Consider the following 21,942-nt stretch of genomic DNA (forward strand, 5'->3'; position numbering starts at 1 on the left):
GGAAATCGATGGTTAAGAATTCAGTACCGGTTCTCGTTTTGGACTGTTTTATCCGTGATGTTAGTGGTTGATTGGGATATCTCAGATGTGTTGGCACTACAAACGTGTAGTCCTGAAGGAAATCAATGGTTAAGAATTCACCTCCATCTTTAATTTTTGACTGTTTACCCAGTGATTAGGATATCTTTGAGGTGTTGGTGGAACAAGCCTATGAAGTCCTGGAGGAAATATCTTATGTTTGTTTCTACTTGATATCTAGGATCATTAGATTTGTATTTGGATTGATCATTTCACTAAGCTTTCCTGGATTTAGTTTAAAGGTGTGAGTCTAATTTGTCTTCTATTTTAGGTATGTCATTGAACTTGCTGCTCTAATTATCTCTTCTATATCGTTTAGCACTGTCATACATATGCACTCATCAGAACGATATATTTTTGTTATTAAATATATTTCTTATATTGAACAGCGGAAAGCTCTGTATGGTTGCTTTTGTAAAAAGTAACTTTTTTCATGGACACAGCTTATAAGGGGGAAACCTCCTTGAATTACATATTTGATTGTGCATTTGAAAAGAAGTATTAAGACAAGTCTTTTCTCTCAATGTGAAAATTGTTAATATCAAAATCAAATAGGAGGGCTTGGGTGTTCCGGCCCTCTTGATGCCTTTAGCGCTTAGATTCTGTCAGATGTGTAACCGCACTGAAATAGTTCATTAAAAGCTTTATGATAATTTGTGGTTATGAACAAAAACACTTTTATAGTATTAAATAGTTGAATATACTTCAAACTCCGATTGATATCTTTTATTTTGGTTCTATACAAACTGCTTGCTTTGTTTAATTTGATCACAAGTGATTTTTATGCTAATTTCAAACAATCATACCAATCATATCATGAAACAGTCATATCACTATAGTCTATAGTACTATGATGTTTATAGTGCAATATTGCCGAACAATTATTTTTAAAATGGAAATAAAGTCACCAGACTGTCAATTTTCCTAAAATATAGTTCTTGTATTGTCTTTGTTGCCTCTTTTTTTTAGGATTACAGATCTGTGGAATGTGGAATATATGAGAAGATCATATTTTTCAGGTCTTCATCTCTGTTCTATTATTTGTTCAGGTGTCAGCTTGTATGATCCTTGTTATAGGCAGTTTGTTACTTTGTCCATGGCAAAATGGAAATAAATCTTTATTGCAAACTATTAGGTCAGACAGGAGTCACCAAAGCTGAGCTTTTCAGACTAAGAAGTTGTTCAATTGCCAAGATAACTATGAAATCAAACTCATAGCTTTATACCACTATACCATCAAAAATGTAAAGGAGAGTGTTTAATATCGAGGTATTAATGATAGACAAATCAGAAAAAGAAATTCTTCCTTTTAGCATCCTCTCACTCTGTTGGCTGCTATGTATATCTCAATTAGTGACTTTCCCAGGAATCACTTTGTATGTATTTGTTGGTTATACAATGGGAAAAGATTTGGTATCCCTCATCAGAATGATTTTTCTACTTTCATACAAGTATAAAACATCCCTTTAGGGAGAAAATCGCAGATGAAACTGATGTTCTGTAAAAAAATGAAATAAAATACAAATACATAATAATAATTGTTCCTTTGACTCAATGACCTGTATGAAGGGTGAATGAACTTCAACCATTGTTTAAGTCTCTTGCAGAAACTATGGAAAGCCAAAAATATTGAAAAGTTTCTTTATATTGTATTCGTAAATGCATGTATTTCAATAGTAAAGATTTCCTTTCAAATAATGATTCTGTTTAATAAAGCAAGTAATATGTTTTATGCTAAGTGCGCTTGTAGTTTCGACCTCTACAGTTAGAGATATAATTTCATTAATGTGTCACATTGTGCTACCTGCAGTTAAATCGCAATTTTGGACCACAGGTTAAGTTACACAAGAGTTTGAAATATGGGCTGAAAGGTCTCAATTTATTTTTAGAGTGATCAAGAAGGAAGGTTCAATAACACTACTGCAGCGATTGCTATGCTTGAAAATCTGCAAGTTGAGTGAATTGTCACATCTGAGCAAATGTGGGTCAACCTTTCAGTGACTTTTGCACTGAGTTTTAATTGGGTCTTCAGCATGGAAGTTTCTGAAAACGAGAAGGTGCTTTGCGTCAGATTTGTAGTAATTGATACATATTTATTGTATTGTACTGACACACTCACATATGCCATGTAAAAAAAATGAACAAAAAGAAGTAGATTAAAACCATTAAATGTGAAGTAAGGACTCTTCTTTTCCTCAACTGTGTCAATAATATGTGACATATTGTTGGAGCCAGCCCTTTTGGATTTTTTCTTACAGATATATGACACTATACAAATGCTGTTCATAATCATGTCCATCATCATCATTATCGCTTGCTCTTGTAAATGTAATACACTTTATATATTACAAACATAAATAATTTTTTTGAGGTCCGGTATGTACATGTATACCGGTATGTACATGTCTCACAAAGAGTTACAATTGATCCAGTCAATCGTAACTCTATGGAATCCATCAGTGTCTTAATTTCTTTTACAGGGGATTTGCTAAATGTCCTCTGTAAACCAAGGAAAATACACCAAATTGTCAAGAAATCAATGACTAAGGGAATATACATTCATATCTAGAAATTTTTTTGAACAAACATGCATTTCTTATGTTGACTTTGCTGGCTTTCCATAGTTGCGATTGATCATATCAATTGCAACTCTTTGTAAGACGGGCCCCAGGAAAGGGCCGGTTGCAGAAAAAAAGGTCAAATGCAACTAAAAAAATCAGTCGCAAATTTATAATACTCCCTTCCAATTGGTTGAAAATCAAATTTTTTAATTGTGTTGATTACAGCTCTTTCTACAACAGACCCTGTTACCTGCACTTACAGATGGCCCTTGCACCTGTCCTCTGAGTCTAAGTGATACCCTTAATCACCTTTTATCTCATTTTTTTCACTTTGACAGGTGGAGTTCAATCAGTCTATCGCTAGCTGTCTTACCCCTGAAGAATGTTACATCATTGCCAAGATTTGTAGTATTGGTAATAACTAGTCTGCCTTAGGTGAGTATGTATTTCTACGTAGGCTCGTCTTTATAGTCCAAGTTTGCTTGATCTCACAATTCATGCCTGGTCAACCCTCTCCAGATTATTCTGGATTTGTTCGGGTGACTTCAAAGCTAGAATCACAAAAATCCCAAAGAGGGATGATCAATCCGGGGCAAATAATATAAAGCTTTATAGCGAATAATCATGGGGGGAATTTTTACAATTTGATTGCATTGATTATTGTGTATGATCAATCTTATAAATCATCCCAATGCATGAGCAAGTGCTAAGCTGTTTTCTGGCTAGAATCTCGAGATTATTTGGGCTGATAGAGAACCAGCTCTTCAAATGCTGTATGCCCTTGTCTACTTTTCTTCTCTCACTTTGGCATATGTTGCCAACCGAGCATTCATCCCATCTCCCCTCAGCTTAAAATATCAACACTTTCACAGATATCGAGATCTGATAAAAGCCGAAAGCATTTTCGGATTGTTTGATTTGTAACAGAATGATTCCTATTCTAATCCAGCCGAGTGCGGTTTGCTTCATCTGCCCTTGGTCCCACTCCCTTTTTTCGCTTACGTCATCCAGTCTATCCGCAACACAATGTGCATGTCTTTCTAACTTCACTTTCTCTTGATTTCCCTTCCCTCCCTCCTCAACTCCTACTTGACAATTTTTTGACTGAGCACTGTTTACCTTTTCCTTGGCAGGACAGCAGATGGCAAGCTCGTGGGATGTGAATTGGTTGGATTAGCGCCAGACGCTTCATTAGCGCTGTCGTCAGATGAAGACATCCTTCCTGGACACAATAGCGTAGGAGAGGGTTCGGACGAGAACTTCGCGTAGACAGACGTCAGACCGCATTGCCTCACCGTCGACCAAGACTGGGCCTTGAGGCTGAATTAAAAGTCAACTTCCTTTGGGAGAATCAAAAACATGTTCACCATGATTTGCAATGTGCTTGGAGATCTGACTTGGGAACAATATGAGTTTCTTGCCTCTGTGATGTAATGTAGTTTAGGAAAGACTAGTTTGGAATACAATAATGGCGGAGAATAGGAATGTCGCAAGGGTGAGGGACTCGGATGGCTCCCCTCCCGGTTTGAGCCACAAAGATTCTGATGAATGGGGCTCTATTGCAGACTTGCTGAAAAGCATTGAGAGCACTAACCAGAGTAGGTGTACCAAGGTGAAGTCGCCTCCTCCCCCTCAGCCTAGGATGCCACCGTTGAGTGAGAATATACAAAGTGCCGATGCAGGAGAGTCACAACGAGGCCAGGGCATGCAGCAACTTAACCATCTTATAAGACTTATGGACCAAATGTGTGCCCTACAGAGGCAAAACTCAAAATTAAGAGAACAAGCCGAGTACCTTGCGGCTATCAAGAACTTGCACGAATTGCGGAACGAGACCTTAAGGCAGAACTGCCATTGTGAGGGTCACAGAAGAGCTTCAGACCTAAGCAGTAGCAGTGGATCCAGGTTCGAACACACCCATGTGACCGGGGAATCACTGTCGGAGCCAGAGAGCCAGATGGGTGAGGACATGGACGGAGACATGGCAGCGAGGGGCGAGAAGCGGGGACGTTCTTCCAAGAGAGATGGTAAGAACAAAAATATAAAAAAGCGTAGTAGGTCTCTAGATCCATTTGGTGACGAGGGAGATAGCAAGGACAGGAACAAACAGGGTCTCTTCTCAAAGATCGAGAAGATGAAAGAGAAATTAACAAATCGTAGGGGTAGTGTCAAGCGCCGCTCCAACTCTAGAGGAGATGGCGCCAAGTCGGATGATGAAGGAGAAGAGGGCAAATCCGGTCCTCCATTCCATGTAGATGGCTTAGAGACCAAATCTGAGGATAGTGGGATTTATCACATTGGTCCTGATGATTTAGCAGCCGCTGCAAGACTTGAAGCATTCATGCAAAAGTCCACTGATGATATTTCAGACAATGAAGATATTTTCCAAGGCACTGTTCCACTAAACTGGGCCAGGACAGCCGTGCTTGCCCAAAGCCGTAGAAAGGGTAGTGATTTGTCAACGGGTAGCTCCGGTGAAGACTACCTTGAATCTAAACCTAAACGAACTTCACCAAGCGAAGAACGCAAGTCCAATCTGGCAACAGTGTCACAGCAAGAGACGGATGAGATCTCATCGAAAAGATCGCGGTTCCGTAGAACTCCTAGTTGCCAGGATAACGGTGCAGCATTTGACGATATTGATGGGGAACGAGCGGTCGCAGCTCGGTCGATGGGACCAGTAGAGGAGAAACTCAAGCAGAAGCGACTTCTGCAAAGCCATAGCTTGGACATAGAGATGACTGACGCTGGTGGTGTCTCAGAGAGGGAATCCGGTCGAATGTCAGGATCTGAGTACAAACAACCTCAAAAAAGGAAGTATTTCAGGAAGAGCCAAACAGTGGATGTGGATCTTGATGGTCACTCTACATCATCGGTGTCGGTAGATGGAGCTTTCAAGGACGTCAGGTCCCCGAAAGCATCACCTCCGGAGAAGAAGAAGCACCGAGGTAAGAGCCTTGTCTCACTATCCATGCTCGCCATCCATATTTTGATTTGCCATCCTTCTCCTTCTCATCTAATCAATGTTACGTAATCAAGAGCTTGCTGCATGGTGTTTCTTCCTATCATCTCAGCTTCGTACGTCGTATCCATGGTTACATGCCATCATTCTCATCTACTAAATGATTTATAATCAAAAGCTTGTCGCATGGTATTACTTATCATCTTACCAGTGGCGGACCGTGACCCGGAGGAGACAATGAATGGAGGGGTACTGTATTTTGTGTGAACAATGCTGTGCCCCTCCAATGCATTGTCTCCTCCGGGTCACGGTACGCCTCTGCATCTCACCTTTCATATACCTGGGTGGTGTTTCATAAAGCTGTTCGTAAAGTTACCGGTACGCATAACTTTATGCACAACTAGAACCTGTTCTTAGGCGCTAAATCAGATACATAGAGATATATCATTTACCACAAGAAATGATCACCAGTCGTGCATAAAGTCATTTGTAACTTACGAACAGCATTATGAAATGGGCCCCTGGTATATGCCATCATTATCCTCGTCATCTTTGTAGTTAAGAGCTTGCAGCATCATGTTACTATCTTTATCATCCCAGAAACCATATATATGGTTTTGTACATCATCATTCACCATCTCTGGAGTGTTTCATGAAACATCTTGTGAGTGATTTCCACTTACAAATTTGCTCTCAGCCAATCAGAAGCAATGATTTCAGTAGCTTATAACATTAGTCAGTGAAAATCAATTACTACTTATTTCATGAAATGCTCCCCTCATCTAATGACTGTTTTGAATACAAGAGCTTGATGCATGGTGTTTCTTTCCTTTCATTACTACTTTCAATTTTGTTAAATACTTTCCAAATGTATAAAAAAAAATCATAATGAAAATAGTCATATTAGTTTTGAGCATGGTTTTTGCAATACCTTCTTTGCTTTTCATCCATATTCATCATCATCAGCATCATCATCATCGTCATCATCATCTGTATCGTTAAACTGAACCTCGTAATTGCCCGATGATATATTGAATGTATAGAATGATCACAATGTAGAGATGGTATCTTGATATCTGTCTTTTGCTCCAATCATTTGTCATGTAAATTTTCTATATCTAATCAAGATGCGTTGAGAAATATAATCAGTGTTACTTATATTCACTATACTGAATCGTTCAATCACCATCATTTCTTCGTTCATCCTGAATGAATATCGTATCAACTTATACTCATAAAATCATCAGTTCATCCACATACTATTCTGTACATTCCAAAATTTTTTGCAAAATTTGACTTCGGACATATTTTAAGATCTCTGCCTTGCTTGTAGATCATCCACCCTCCTGCATTAACTCTCATTATCTAGGTGAATTATCCATCTCAATTGATGCATAGTTAAATGTTCAATTCTGCTCACCCTTCTTTCAAACCCTCCTTGCATAATTTTGAAATTATCCAGATAACTACATAGGATAAGTGATATTATGTCATTTGAAAAGAGTATACTGATATCTTACATGTATATGTGCGATTTATAATAATAGGCATTTTGTTTTCAATCTTCCATACATCTGCATTATGTTCTTCATGCATCATCTGGTATGTACTATTACAAAGATGTTCTCTACAGCTATCAAAATGCTTAGGCCTATTCTTTATTTCACTCTGTGATTTCTCTTGATAAGAACTTCTTAGAGCTTTATAAGAGTGACCTGGATGGTGAATGATTGGTTCTAAGCTCGTCATCCGTTCGAAGGACCACAGAGAATCACCCCCTCGTGGTATGGTTCAATATAGAACGATGATCTGTCTTTATTTCTAATCACAGGCCAAGGTCACCCTGGCGAAACCAGGGAATATTATCGCAACACCGTTCTTACTAAAGACTAAATTAGCTGTTCCACACTGCTTTGTCATTTTTAACAGCCCAGTTTGATGAGGCATCGATAAGTCATAAGAAACTCCTATTTTGGCTCTCTATTTTTTTTTTGTGAAGGTTAGCCAGGTTTTGGTAACCTTTGTTTGAAGTTATCTCCTCTCGGCATCGTGTTTTTGCTTCCAGCACATTAACACATGGGGATTGACAATGATCTTGATTAAGTCTTCTGATTTGCCCGTTAAAGACACCATGTGGAACATGAGGGAAACCACTTTACCCTTAATATGTGAAACTTTGATTTATTTGTATGCTTCCCATCCATTATAATAGGTATTGACAGGCTTGGAAGAGTGTTTTATGGAGATCTCATTTTTTGAAAGTGCATGCTCGTATTAAACCACATGGGATGAGAATGTCAGTGATATGTCAGGAACCGACAAATCAACTTTGATTTTGAATTGGTATGAAATGATAGTGACCAGACATTTCCTAATGAAAACCAGGAGGCCTACTCATAGATTAATAACAAAATATGTATTGCTCTTGAAGGTTAACATGTATATCAGATATTGCATTCTCAAAATGTTTAAGCAACTTTTCATAAAAACAAAATTGAATCAGAAGCATGAAAAAGAGTGATGTAATTTGCAAATTTTGTTATGACAATTAGTATATGTGATTGTTTAAAAGGACATCATATCACCATTTCACTAAATCTGATCCAATTATCAATAGCTGAATGCAGACTCGAGCATTCTTTTTAAAATGAAAATCATAAGTCAGAAAAAATTAGAACCAGTTCGAATCCCACTGGTTCCAATTTTTTCTGACTTATGATTTTCATTTTAAAAAGATCAAGCATGCAATCTTAAACACATAGGAGTAATGCCAAAAATTTGTTCACAAATCATCTATTCTTTTATTTTCAAGTAAAAAAATATGTAAAATATCAAAATGTCCCAAATGACACAGCATGGAATCGTCCAGGGAGGGCTTATATTTGTATATCAATTAATACAAGTTTTATTAAAGTGCAGATACCAAGCAAATATTTTACAGAAATTTAAATCATTGGTGAATGAATGCACCAAGGAAGTCTTAATATACATTTCCTCTAAGAAAATGAAAGGAAAAAAGAAGTTATTTGCTTTAAGTTGCCAATCATTTAAATGGAAATGAAAAGGGTTTGGTCTTGAGGGTCAAAAATTCATACCACAGCATGATGCTGTCCTCCTACATTTCCAAGAAAGAATGGTGGCAGGAGTTTGACAGGGAAAGATGATGGCTACAAGGATGATTATTCTAGTGACAACGATTGATCGATAGCTCTAATTTACTCTTTCGGATTAATGGGGGAGGGGCCAAATGCACATTCTAGTTGAATTTTATGGGATAGATATACCAAGTCATATTGGCATTGGCATAAAGGATAAAATCATTATCATTTTCCATTTTCACAATGTAAGTAGAAGTACAATAAGAAGAGAGTCACTTAAATGCTGGGTGAAAAAAAGGATTAATTCTCTTTTTTTTAATCCATGTGACTTTACAGAAATGATTTAAAATAAAATAAAATGGTGAGATATGAATTACAGCGTAGGATGAACAAGAGTAATTCCAGACACTATTAAAGCTAGTTCTAATATTCTTGCACTTGGTAAGCGAACGTGGCAGCCATGTACTAAATTACTTAATTATTTCACATTCTATTTGATTAAAAAAAGAATTCCTAGTTCTACAGGGCTCAGCTAGGACAATAACAATATAATAGTATGTATATAATAATATTGAAATTGATAAAACACTTAAGATGGAGATTTAAAGGGCTATTAATGTCAACTGGAAAAGAAGTTAAAGGATCATGCATAATAATATTACAAATTATTCAAATGAGTGAAAAACAGATATTAGGTAAGAGTCTGTTGAACAAGAGTAATTGTCCATCATCATGGTCATCGATGGTGAATCAGACAAAAATGTTGGTTGTGAGTGATATTGGGATTCTTAATGTTTAATATGCAATATGAAAAACAAGAGACTCGAGCTCTACGTATAGGGTCATTATTTGTTCTTTTCATATTATGCCTTTAAATTCACATTTATGCGATCGTGTGGAGCGTTGTTGCCCAGTGTATAAGTCTTCTGCCTTCGAAACAGAGGGCCGTGAGTTCAAATCCCAGCCATGTTGTAATTTTCCCACATTTTGAAAAATATATCAAGTTTCCTGAAAACATGTCTGGAATGTTCTGAAATTAATTGATAATAATGTGATATCTGAATGCGGTTGTCTGGATTCCCCCACGATATGAAAGATATATCAAGTTTCCTGAAGACATGTCTGGAATGTTTTGAAATTAATTGATAATAATGTGATATCGGAATGCGGTTGTCTGATACCCCCCACATTATGAAAGATATATCAAGTTTCCTACAACATGTTTGAAATGTTCTGAAATTAATCGATAGTAATGTGATATCGGAATGTATTGTCTGGATTTTCCCAAATTATAAAAGATATATATCAAGTTTCCCATAAAGATGTTCGGAATGTTTTGAAATTAATCGTCTGCTTCCTCATCAGGGCAGGATATACAATTAACTTTATGTTATGATAAGATAGATGACTGCTTCTGTGTGGTAGATATTAATGATTGGACAAATTATGATGTGTATATTGTACTAGGCTGCTACCGTAAAAAAAAAAAGAACTTTAGAAATTATTTACAAAAAAAACAATTTGATAATATCTGATAATTTTGGTAAGAATTTATCAATCATGATTTAGTGAATAAGAAATAAATATATAAATGATTCAAAGGAATAAATTATCTCCCGGCAAATATCATGACACCTATCGCATAATTATACTTTGTTACATTATATTATATTTTGTTACATTTTCAATGTGAAGATTAACATCATAAAAAAAGGAATGTATGAATTGCTTCTGGCATCAAAAAGAGCATTCATGGTTTGGATCTGGATATCCTGCTGGCTTTTCAGAAGTTAATCCATTCTTTCATTGTGAAGCCTTTTTTTACATTGATACTTGATTGAAATGAGAATGTCAGTGTGGTGATTTCTGTAAATGGTAATTGTATTATGAAAGATAAAGATACAATAGAAACAAGAAATGGGGGAGGGGTAAATAGAAGATAACAGGCTAGGAATGGGAATTGATAAGTTAAAAAGCTGATGATGCTCCAATCAACACTTACCTATATGCTTATGTCTTCTTAGGCAGACTTCCGGGAGCACAAACTTTCCGTGAATTCTGTAATTATAATGTATACTCTAAATGTCATGGATTTGAATTTAAACATCCAAACAATGAATATAGAAATTAGACATTATCATCTGAATTTAAATCTTTTGATTCTGATATTTAGAATTGAGATTTAAGGATTGAAATTTTAGTCCAGAGTTATCAACTGCTGGCTATTTAACCACAGTCAATATGGATTTGTAGTGTAGAGTGTAGGCCAGCTGCCAATGTCAAAGAAAGTTTGGAGTAATCTAATTTGGTCCAACAAGCACTTGTCACTTTTAAGTAAACTTGAAAATTAAGAAGATTAGGGTAAAGAGGGGGGGGGGGTAATTTGATTATTTTCTGCCAGGTGAGCTTGTCCCTTGGTAGTTGAAGATTTGACTTTCTGATTTACACCTGGGGAGGTTTTCATGAAGTCAATAGTCAGTGATTTCACCGACAACTGTTATAAGCTACCAAAATCGTTGCATCTGATTGGCTAATATAAATCTCTGACTATTTGCTTCATGTAAAACTCCCTTGAACTTGAGGCCGAGATAGCAATGCAAGGTGAGGAGGAAGATTTCTCATAGCCTCGAGCCCTATAGGCATGTCCGCACAGGGAGAGCAGACGACAACCTCAACCTGGGTTTGCATTTCCTACCTGCATTCGCGGTCAGGTGTTATGACTCATGTTACAGACGTAAACCCAGTAAAACAAATCGTAGCGAGTGATCATAAGACTGACTTTTATGACCGATTGCATTGATGATTATGTAAAATCAATTGTAAGAATCCATGGTGTAATCGATCTCAAAGCTTTGTGTTATGATGCCCTTGCGAGGTTTGTGCCCTTAGATCAAAGATAAGTAAGCTTTCCCCTTTACCTTGGCATTGTGATATTATGATAAGGATCAAGAATAACTCCTTATACCTTTGTATCCTTACAATAAAAATTGAAATAAACTTTGTGATTCACTGATCCTGTCATAGGAAACTTCCAGGAGTATGTTCAATTAATTTTCTTATGCTAGAATCACAAACATGAATCACAATAAAAGCAAATATAAGAAGTTTTCTTCATTCGATTGCAACCTTAAATTGCATTTGTTCACCAGCAGGTACTATAAATTTGAAGACAGACATTTTTCCTCATTTATAATGTACCTTTTCTTGTACTTCTCTTAGTTCTCTTTACTTTTATGTTTTGCTCTCTTCTAAGCCCCTTGAGCATTTATTCAAAATGAAAAAGATGCTGTATAAATCCTATGTATTATTATTATTATTTTATTATCAATTCAGGAATATTTATTTCAACCCCTACAGAAATTTCCAAGCTTGCGGGAAGCGTGCGACTAGCTTGCGCAAGCTTGCGGCATGCTAGTAACTAGCATGCGGCTAGCTTAATAAGTGTGTAATATGCGTGCAGAGTAATAGTTAAGCGATCTTTTAGCGAGCAGGGACTGTTCGCTAGCATGCACCCGCTTATTAAGCGAGCGCCCTGCTAGTCGCATGCTAGTTACTAGCAAGCGGTACGCTTAAATTTCTGTAGGGGAAAGACCTCTGGTTTTTGCTTTTATGTAGAATCCATCATATTTGTCTAACAGTTGAATAATTTTTAGATATCCATCAATTTAGCACATTGTCTTGATCATAGGCCTTTATTTTAATCTTTGATGATTATTATTATTCTGTTTTACTTTTTTTTTTTAAAGTGTTTGAGTATTAATGTAAATTCATTTTTGGCTTAAATCATGTAAATTAAATCCCATATTTGATCTGAAAATCAGTCAGAATACATCTTGGAAACAGGAGGTTTTGCACCAGTCATACAGTTCATACAGTTTTGCTACATTAGGAATATGAAAATGACTGAAATTTGAAATTAATTCGTTAACTCGGGCAGTCTTTGTGACCTCAGTACCTTCTTGTTATCACCTATCCATTTTTCTTGATTCTAAATCTATAAAATATACTCTTGTGTCTGGTTCTATTTACCCCCCCTTGAATGTTTTGTTAAAAATATTATAAACTATTGAATCTTTCTTGAAATAATGAATCCTATTTTCACAAATAACATCATATTATTGAAGTTTTTTCAAAGTCATTCAGTCTATACTGATTAGTAAGTATCATAATCCTTGCAACGTTTCCCCTTTAGACGGTATATCCTGACCGGTAACTTTTCCTGAGGTACATCATAGAGGGTTTATACCATCAGGGAATTCTCCAGCGACCAATTTGAGTTGATGCATTAGGAAATAACATGTTTTTAAAGGCAATATGCTGCAGCTCAGCGTAAAAATCCTAACATTTTAGGGACTACATTTATTCATTTTCACATTGGAGCTATTTCAAACTTTTGGGGAATATTCTTAGGGCTACCTTTTTATGCAACAAACAATTATTCAGTAAATGTAATTATCCTGCCATATCGGTGTGTAGAATATTGATTTTCTATTAAAATATTCTTGAGTTTATATAAAGTCTGGTAAATCTTGGTGAGACTCGTTGAAAAGATAGACCCCCTAAATTATTTGTTTTTGGGAATTTTATGAGGGATTTGGGCTGTTAGGAGGGTGAACTTCGCCCGTCACCCTCATTTTTTTCATGCTTTGCCGCAGCAACTTTGAACATAGCATCAGAGACTCCTCATAAATAGCATCAGAGACTCCTTATAAATATCTTGGTATTTCACCTCCCATGCATTCTCATTTTCCAATAAAAACCCATATCCATGTTAATTTCAAACAAAATTTAAAGTATCGAAAATCGTTATATGATAATATTTATATATCAAGACTAATCTACAGCACATGGGTCTAGTAGAGAACCCCCCCCCCCTCCACCTTCTCAATTGACCTTCATGCATGACAGTCCCGCTTTAAACCTTCATTTGAGGAGAGAGAGTAGTGATGTTTTTTCCCAAGCTAAATTATGACTTCCCCAAGAAATTTAAACCTTTTTATTGCCCCAAATGTTTTAATATCAAATGTATCCCAAGGTATGTTGAGGGAAGTTCATAAATTAATGCTGTGATGATTCATATAAAACTGGATAAGTTTGATCGATTATTTGTGTCTTTGTGGAATTTGCAGTGACAAAAACATATTAAACTATTTTCCCCAATCTGTAACATTATATTAAATATGAAGTGATTGATTTTTTTATGAACTGCAGACTGGCTGTAATCAGACAAAATAAATAATTTATGATTATGAAATCAAGACAAATGGTTATAATTTGCTACACTCTAAAATAGAAGATTGGTCAAAATGATCATTCACTTTGTTAATGTGTCCAACCGATGAAATTTGTCAGAATCAACCAAATCCTTTTAACCAATAATTTTGACCATTTTTCTTAGACACATATCAAGAGTATGGTTATTTGAATAATCCTTTTTAGAGGATATATTCAACTAGTCTAAATGATACTGGGATCGAAATGAAACCGCTACTTTTTTGTTACAATTTCTTTCAGAATATTTCATAGTCACATTTGACTAGAATATAGTTAAGATGTAGGCTTATAAGAAGTAACTGTGGAGCTAATCCTTTGATTAAGTATAATCTTAACTATTTTGTTTTCAGAGTAAGGTTCATAAATGCAATTATGATCTTATTAGAAAACTGTGATGGGATTACTTTTGATAGTATGATTCTGCTTCGAAATTGCTTTCACTTCATTTTTATTTTAAAGCCTTTTTTGTTGGTGGTTTATGGAAAAGATAAAGGCTCTAGCAGCACCCTTATTTCCCTGTTTAGCTGTATTTATCTTCATTGTTACTCTTTAATAAATCTAATTGTGTACATTATATTATCTGTGTCATTTTACGTTGACCTTAATTTGTAAGCACTTCCTGTGATATGTTCGGGTTTCTAATGAGGTGCCAGTTAAGACTGGACACGAAGGAGAGATCAACATCAATAAGATAATTAAACCAATCCTGTCTAGCACTTGCAAAATGTTGTGACCCTTTCAACTTGATTATATTCACAATCAGAGTAATATAGCAATAAATCGGTTTCAAGGAGGGGGAGGAGGTTAAAGAGGTATTTACATATTAGTCCGGGGGGGGGGCCACTTACATTGACGAGTGGATACCATGCGCGACCAAAAAAACACGTAAAAAGGATGTCTTTTTCACGATAGGGCACGTTACGTACGTAACGTGATAAGGGTGTCAAAAACACAAAAATAATGAAAAAAGGGTATCTATTTCGCAAGGAAAATTACGTGTTTAGGGTCGAATTTGCGGGGATGATAAAACAAAGAATGTTTTATAAAGGATGTCTTTTTTGCCCCAACACTTCGTGTTTAGGGTCCGATTTGCGCGAGGTGTAGATCGAAGGTGGGGTCGTTCTAAACCAAATAAGGTCAAGCCGACGACCGAAGGACCCGTAACAATAAAACATTCCTTTACTTGTTTAGGGGTTCATTTCAGGGAACATTTGCCAAGAGTATCGTTTTGTTTCCAATACTTGTAAAGGGTAGGGTTTCAAACGCCAATACTTGTTAAGGGGTGCATTTTCAGAAAATGGAAATTACGTGTTTAGGGTGCTTTTCGAGACCCCATGGTCGCGCATGGTATCCACTCGTGAATGGAAGTGGCCCCCCGGGATATTAGTTTAGTTTAATAGATGTCTACAACTAGAGGTAAACACTAATTTTGTATGAAAATACATGTTTTTTTTAAAAAGTCTTTCCCTTAAAATCTTTCAATGGTTCCCTTATGTTAGATGTAACAAGTGAGGGGGGGGGGTAGTCATTTTGTCAACATGTTATTGATATTGAGAGGAAAAATAAATAAAGATTTACTCATTTTGGAAAGAAAGATATATGAAAAATCTTTAGCAATATTTCTATTCACACATATTACTTTGGTTAAAACCTGTCAACTGTTTGTTAAAAATAAAATTGCTTGTAAAACGAATGGATATTTTTCTAAACCAATATTTGGTATAGGTTCATGATGTTAACCAATCAACCCTGTAGGTTGGTTAAAACGTTTCTGAGCATGTTCAATTCATTTATTTTGTATTAACATGCAAAGAAAGACAAAGGATTCATCTATATTCTTTCATTGTGGGCATGAAATATACAGAAGTCAGTTTGCAAGGCCTTTTCTACACACATGCTCCCAAACCCCTGTGCCTACCAAATAGGTAGGCCATTAAGAAATATAGAAATACATAAGATGATACTTTTCTTTAGTTGGAAACAAAACAGCAAAAAGGACATAATAAAACAGAGACCAGAATGAAAACCAGATTGAAGTTCAAAGGTAAAGATACTCCAAAAGGGTGAAAAACATCGATCAAATGTTTATATTTTCGGAAGTGCTGGAGAATGGGACGTCTGCTTCCAATTATATGAGGGGAATTGAGTGTCAGATCTTTTCCTTGTTTTGACAGAGACCAAGATGATGGCCCCGTATATCTTGAAAACATCAAAGGCTGCATTCAATCTGCACTTTTTATTCATCCTAGGAATATGGTTTTCAAAGATTATAAGTTCAAACTGTAGTTGTGTTCAATCAATTTTTTGTTAGATGTAAAATTAGACATTTTCAGAATTCATTTATGGTATATCATACTATTATTACTATCTTCTATAGAAACCTCTGTAATTATAATTCTGTTTATGGTAACTCCCAAGGAACTCAGGCAGTCAGTGTTTTGCTGGTAAATGCCAAACTGGTATATAACCAATTACCTATAGGAAACATTTTACGTCTAGTTTAATCAGTCATAGTGGCTGACCTTATAGAAAACAGATATTACTCTCTGGTATTTTTATCTAAGTGGAAACAATGACAGAGTGGGGATTTGAACTTACAACCTTACGATTATGAGTCCAATGCTATTACCTCTGGACCATGCATGACCTGAGACTGAATCACAATAGGCGGTTTCAAACCGCCTCGATCACAAGAATCCCGTTAAATTACGGGAACTGTTTTCGGCTAAAAAATACCCGTTAATTATTCCTGCATTCACACCGCCCCGAAACACATCCTTCGGGATAAGTTCCCGAAGTTACGAGCATGCGCACTATGGTCTGATAAGCAGGCAAGGCGCGAAATTCAAAATCACTAGCCCAGCAGCCACCCACGCCGCCGCGCCCAACGACACGCTGGGCTAAAAGTTCCCGTAATTTGCTTTCACATCTCCAAAATACCTGCGACCTTGGAAAAATCCCCACGAAAGTTCTCGTAATTTCGCCAAGTACCTACTATTTAGCGGGTATTTTCTTTCGGGGAAATTACGCGTAGTTTGCTTTCACATTACCAAAATACCTGGTATTTTCTGATCGGGGTAAATTTCCCGATCAGAGAATACCTGGAACTGGCGAACTTCGAGGCGGTCTGAAACCACCTAGAGATAATTGAAAATATTTTGCTGATAATATATTGCATTTATACATGTATTGCCCAAATGGAGAATCTTCAGGTAAATTAAAATGCTTATGAAGTTCTATTTGATTACCAGAAGGAAAAAAACATTGTATTTTGCCATCATCATCATAGAGTAGTATACTGATTGCGCAGTCATGAGAGAAATGTTGAAGAACGAGAGTGAGATTCTGTAATATATCCAGATTTCTGTTCGATCGAAGCATAATGCATCACTATCTCTACTTAAAATCTAAATTTTTAGCTTCTGTAGTCGATATTTGAAGGTTTCCTTTTCCGTTTGAATCTATTTTGGCACTACCATAGATTAAGAGGATTATTTCGATACTATTTTTAGTTCAGGAAGAATTTCAAAATGTAATTTCATCTGCAACATGATATCTGTGTCAAATAAACCGCATTTCTCTGTTTTGCCACGCTTTTGTTTGATGCCAGTCGTGTCTTCAAATCATAACCATTGTTCAAAAAGCCCTGCTATATTGTCTATACATACGTGATAACTCTTCAATTTTTATAGAAACATGTAACAAGATATAACTCTATTTTGATTTTTTTTTGCCAGAAAAGGGCACTGAATATTTAAAAAGTTAAAATTCCAAATTTTTCAAAGAATTAATGGATGAACAAAGATTTAAGGGTCACTGCACTTTTTGAACGTTGAAGTGTAAGATTATATTAAAATGTAATTCACATTATCGAAACTGAATGGCATCAGAGATATTCATATTTGTAAAAAACTTGCAAACATTAGCCTCAAAAGTAGAGTTAAAAATATCTTAATAGCACTTTTATCAAGCAATTAAATATTATCATTGAAATAAAAAGTGTCTTTGAAATGTTACTTTCAAAAGTTCTTAGAGGGCCACATCCTCAGGTGCAGTTCATAGTGGAGGTTGAACATAACATAAATGGTGTTAAGATAACAGAATATGCTTTGATAACACTAATGTTGAGTTCTTCATGGTATTTTTTAGTCTGAGAAGCTTTTTGCCAGCCAAAACAAATGCCGGTAATATAAAAGACTTACATCTGGTAGACTTAATAGGCCATGCCCATTTTTGTGTGAAAGGGGTATGATTCCTGCTCAAGTTTAATAGTCAATACCAATTTCAAAGCCTGGGTTGAGACCCTCACTGCCTTTGAGGGGGCAACGGCACGTTCTTGGTGCACTTTCCGCTGCGTATCCTGCAGTGACGGCCGGCACATATCAGCATGCCACGCATGCTTGGGGATAAGACTGATTTAAGAGAGTTATAAGGCTGGAGGACGCAGCTATGGACACCAAGAAAATCAACTATGAAAATAGCATCAAAGGAACTCATCAGCTCATGAGAAATGTCAGGACATAATTATTTGAATGTTTAAATTTCATAGATTTGAATGAAGCTCTCCATTTATTGAGGATAGTGATAGGCATTAGAAAGCTTTGTTTATCTGGAACTATTCTATTCTGAGGAAATTTAGAAAAAAATAAAAAAAGGATGTGAGAGTTTAAGTGAGTATCCCAATAAGTTAGAATGATCATGATCTCGTAGGTTGAGATTTAATGAGATTTTGGTCTATCGAGGGGAGGGAGGGGGGATGGTGATATGACCATCCCATATGCTGCTGTTCAAATTAGAAGATCATGGGGATGACCCCCCCCCATTGGCATATATATATATATATATATATTATTCAAAATAAGGCGCAGTTCCTTTTCACGCTTTGCCATTGGTCAAAACGTAGCACATGGCATTCAGATTGTTTACAACATTGCACTGCAGTGCGAAAAGCTGCGTAACAGAAAAAGACATTGCATGCGCCAGGAGATCAGGGCCTGTTTTTATAAAACTTGTTATAATAAAAAAAATTCCAATAACAGTTAAAAGCTTCTGAAATTCTCCAATCTGATTGGCTGATAGTAAATAAGTTAGAGAAATTATGCATTGCTATCATAACAAGTCTTTATAAGACAGGATCCAACACCGTCATGACAAGAGTAGGAAAGTAACAAAAAAGTACCATAACACCGTTTTAAAGACTTACAGTGTTTCTCTGTTACTCTTTTATAAAACAAATAGCGCACAGGTATTGCCATCTGTGAAAGGCAAATGCATCTGTCAGATAACATTTTGGGGGGTTCAATAATCTTTCACCTCCAATCAAACACCTATTTCTAAATGCTTCTCAAAGCATCTGCACATGATCAGCATCTGATAACTCTAAATAATAAGCATTACTCATAAGTTCATTCTTAAATCACCGGTACAAGGCAGGAAATAGGACTGATGGGGTTTTAATAAGGGTTTTACTTTCCCCTCCACTTTGATACAAGAAGCCTTTAGAATGACCTTCAAACGACTGACACACGGTTATAGCAAACTCTTATCAAAAAGTGACTTAACATTTTTTTGACATGCTGGGCAAAATAAGACAACAAGGATTGTCCTCTTGTCATGATGAAAAACGTAGGTTTCCATGGCAACTGAGAGTCAGTATTGACAGGGACTCTGCAGGTGTCGAGGATGTCATAATTGTGTCATCAAATTTTGTCATGGAATCCAATTTAAAGCCTATATCCTTGAAAAGTTTTTGACCAGTTAGCTTTCTTTCCTTGACTTTTACAATCTCTTATCAAGTTTGGCGTAGAATATGTCATTTGTATTTCTAGTGACAAAAGTATCATCATTTGGACATATTTAACAAAATACTTATTAAAGAAATTGATTTTTTCTAGTCTGTCTGCATTAATATAAAACTGGGAATTGACTATTATTTTGGAAGACATCTGTTTATCTGAAATTTCTATTTTTTCAATTTATATATTCTCTCTCTTACTTTCAATGTATTTGTCATTCTGTCTCCCCCTCTCCCTCTTTCTCATGACCCCTATCATGTTCTCCCTCTCATTGAATATTAAGAATATTAAATTTGACATGTCAATTATGACTTTAAGTTTATCCTATTAGTCCACTAATAGCCATGATCAAATTGATTTATAATGAGACAACATTATTAAGTACAAGATAGATACCGTGTTTACACAGTGACACGGCTCGGGGGTTCGACACGCGAGCCGTGCTCAACACGGCAATTTTATGCTGTGTAAACGCGATCAGTGTGATCCGCGAGCCGTGTCGAACACGGCTTTTTTGATCCGCCAAAATCGTAGGTTTCAACCCGCGAGCCGAGTCAGACTCGGCAATTTTTTCGTGTGTAAACAGAAAGCCGTGTCGAACTCTCTTGACCAGGTCACTGCACGCGCTTTCACTTTTGGCATTGTTGTTCGCACGGACAAGATTCGATTCCGGCGGTGAATTTCCCGCGTTTAATTTGCGACGTCATAATTCTTCTTCCGTTCGAGATCCGCGAGCCGTGTTGAACTCGCCTTTTTATATGTACGTATAAACGCGATCTCTGATCCCTTCTTCGCAGTGTTCAACCCGGCTCGCGGATTCAACACGCGAGCCGAGTCAATGTGTAAACACGGTATTAGTTCAACATCCTTGTGTGTTTTGTACTCCACCATTGTCAGTGAATGTCAGCATGTGAATTATTTCAGTGGTTAGCGTGCATCATAATTTCATAAATCCATTTAATGAAAGCTTGGAAGCTCAAGCTTAGCAGACCAACCAATGGGTCATGATTGTACACTGAAAAAACTCCGGTGTTGACTTAACACCAGCCCGGAATCTATACATGTCCACACCAGAGAAGTATTGAAACAACACCAGTTTGGAATCAAACCAACTAATACCCCTTTCATAAACCCAATTAAAATGAATTAGGCGACTAATAGCAGCATAATTTGGTCGTAAAATTGGAGGAGGACAAGAGTTATCCGCATTACTCTGATGCTGCTATTATCCGCATAATAGCGGCATCGGGATAAGATTTTGAGTTTATGAACGCATTTCCAAATAATGCGGATAATTGCCATGGTGCGGTCACAAGGTCACCCTTTTCCAACACAACCGCATCGGAGGGGGCGTGTCCAGTTGTCATGGCGATTATCCGCCTTTTTCAGTGTATGTATTCATTCTGCCCTCTACTTCTATATTTCACTGTAAATCTAGTTGATTCATGTACCAGTTCTTACTGATAAAAGAAATAAATAAGCCATACCCTTGCCAATGTGTGTTGGATTGTAGTAGACGAGATAGGATTTGTAAACAAGTTTCATTTATCATTTTCAAAATGTCTTTGCTTGACATTGGTGTAGGGGTCTTTGGGTGTGGGATGGAAGAGAAGTATTCCCCTTCCCCCATCTATTTGGAGGGCTCTTTTCAAAATAAACATATGATGATGTGTGGTTTTTTTCATTTCAATGAAATTTTAAATAAAGGGCTCTTTGCATGAATATTCATATGTATGTTAAATTTAATTTTCTATGAATTGTAGTTACTGATTAAAGATTCAATGAATTTCAGACAAATGCCTGATAAAGTTTAATCATTTTTTAACCAACCAGGATGGGAAAAAGTTAAGCACGCCATGACCAAGAGACATTTAGCAGAAGCCAACCGACAGCGCTTGATGACATCATCAACGGAGGAGAGTCCTCCGGTTGCTAAGCGACAGGAGATGGCAGAGGATGGCTACCTAACTCCGGGAGATTCTACCGACGATGGGATGAGGAAGGTATCCTCAAGGAGAGGAGATGGAAGCAAAAAGTCGAGCAAAAGAGATAAAGGTAATGCCATACTCTTTTTCTATGCAGCCTAGTAAAATATCCTCTTTACCTTTTCAGCCCCCCATCTTCTCAATTCTTATTTTTTATATTCTTAAAAAAATTTTGGAAAAAGGCATTAC

The 21,942-nt window shown here is 36.5% G+C and overlaps 1 protein-coding gene across 11 annotated transcripts in view; it reads left to right on the forward strand.

Annotated features, from left to right (window-relative positions):
• LOC121432068 (neurofilament heavy polypeptide-like) overlaps positions 1-21,942 on the forward strand; it is a 129,358-nt gene that overhangs the window by 70,031 nt on the left and 37,385 nt on the right. For 9 of the 11 annotated variants that reach the window (XM_041629900.1, XM_041629899.1, XM_041629907.1 and 6 more), the window contains 3 exons: positions 2,978-3,074; positions 3,773-5,587; positions 21,602-21,823. In XM_041629900.1, coding sequence (XP_041485834.1) covers positions 4,108-5,587; positions 21,602-21,823 — 1,702 coding nt within the window. In that variant the 5' untranslated portion in view covers positions 2,978-3,074; positions 3,773-4,107. Of the gene's footprint in view, positions 1-300; positions 350-2,977; positions 3,075-3,772; positions 5,588-21,601; positions 21,824-21,942 lie in introns of those variants that run through there. The other 2 variants (XM_041629903.1, XM_041629910.1) reach the window with 2 other exon arrangements.

This window comes from Lytechinus variegatus, chromosome 18, assembly GCF_018143015.1.
Source record: "Lytechinus variegatus isolate NC3 chromosome 18, Lvar_3.0, whole genome shotgun sequence".
In the NCBI taxonomy this organism is placed as follows: domain Eukaryota; kingdom Metazoa; phylum Echinodermata; class Echinoidea; order Temnopleuroida; family Toxopneustidae; genus Lytechinus; species Lytechinus variegatus.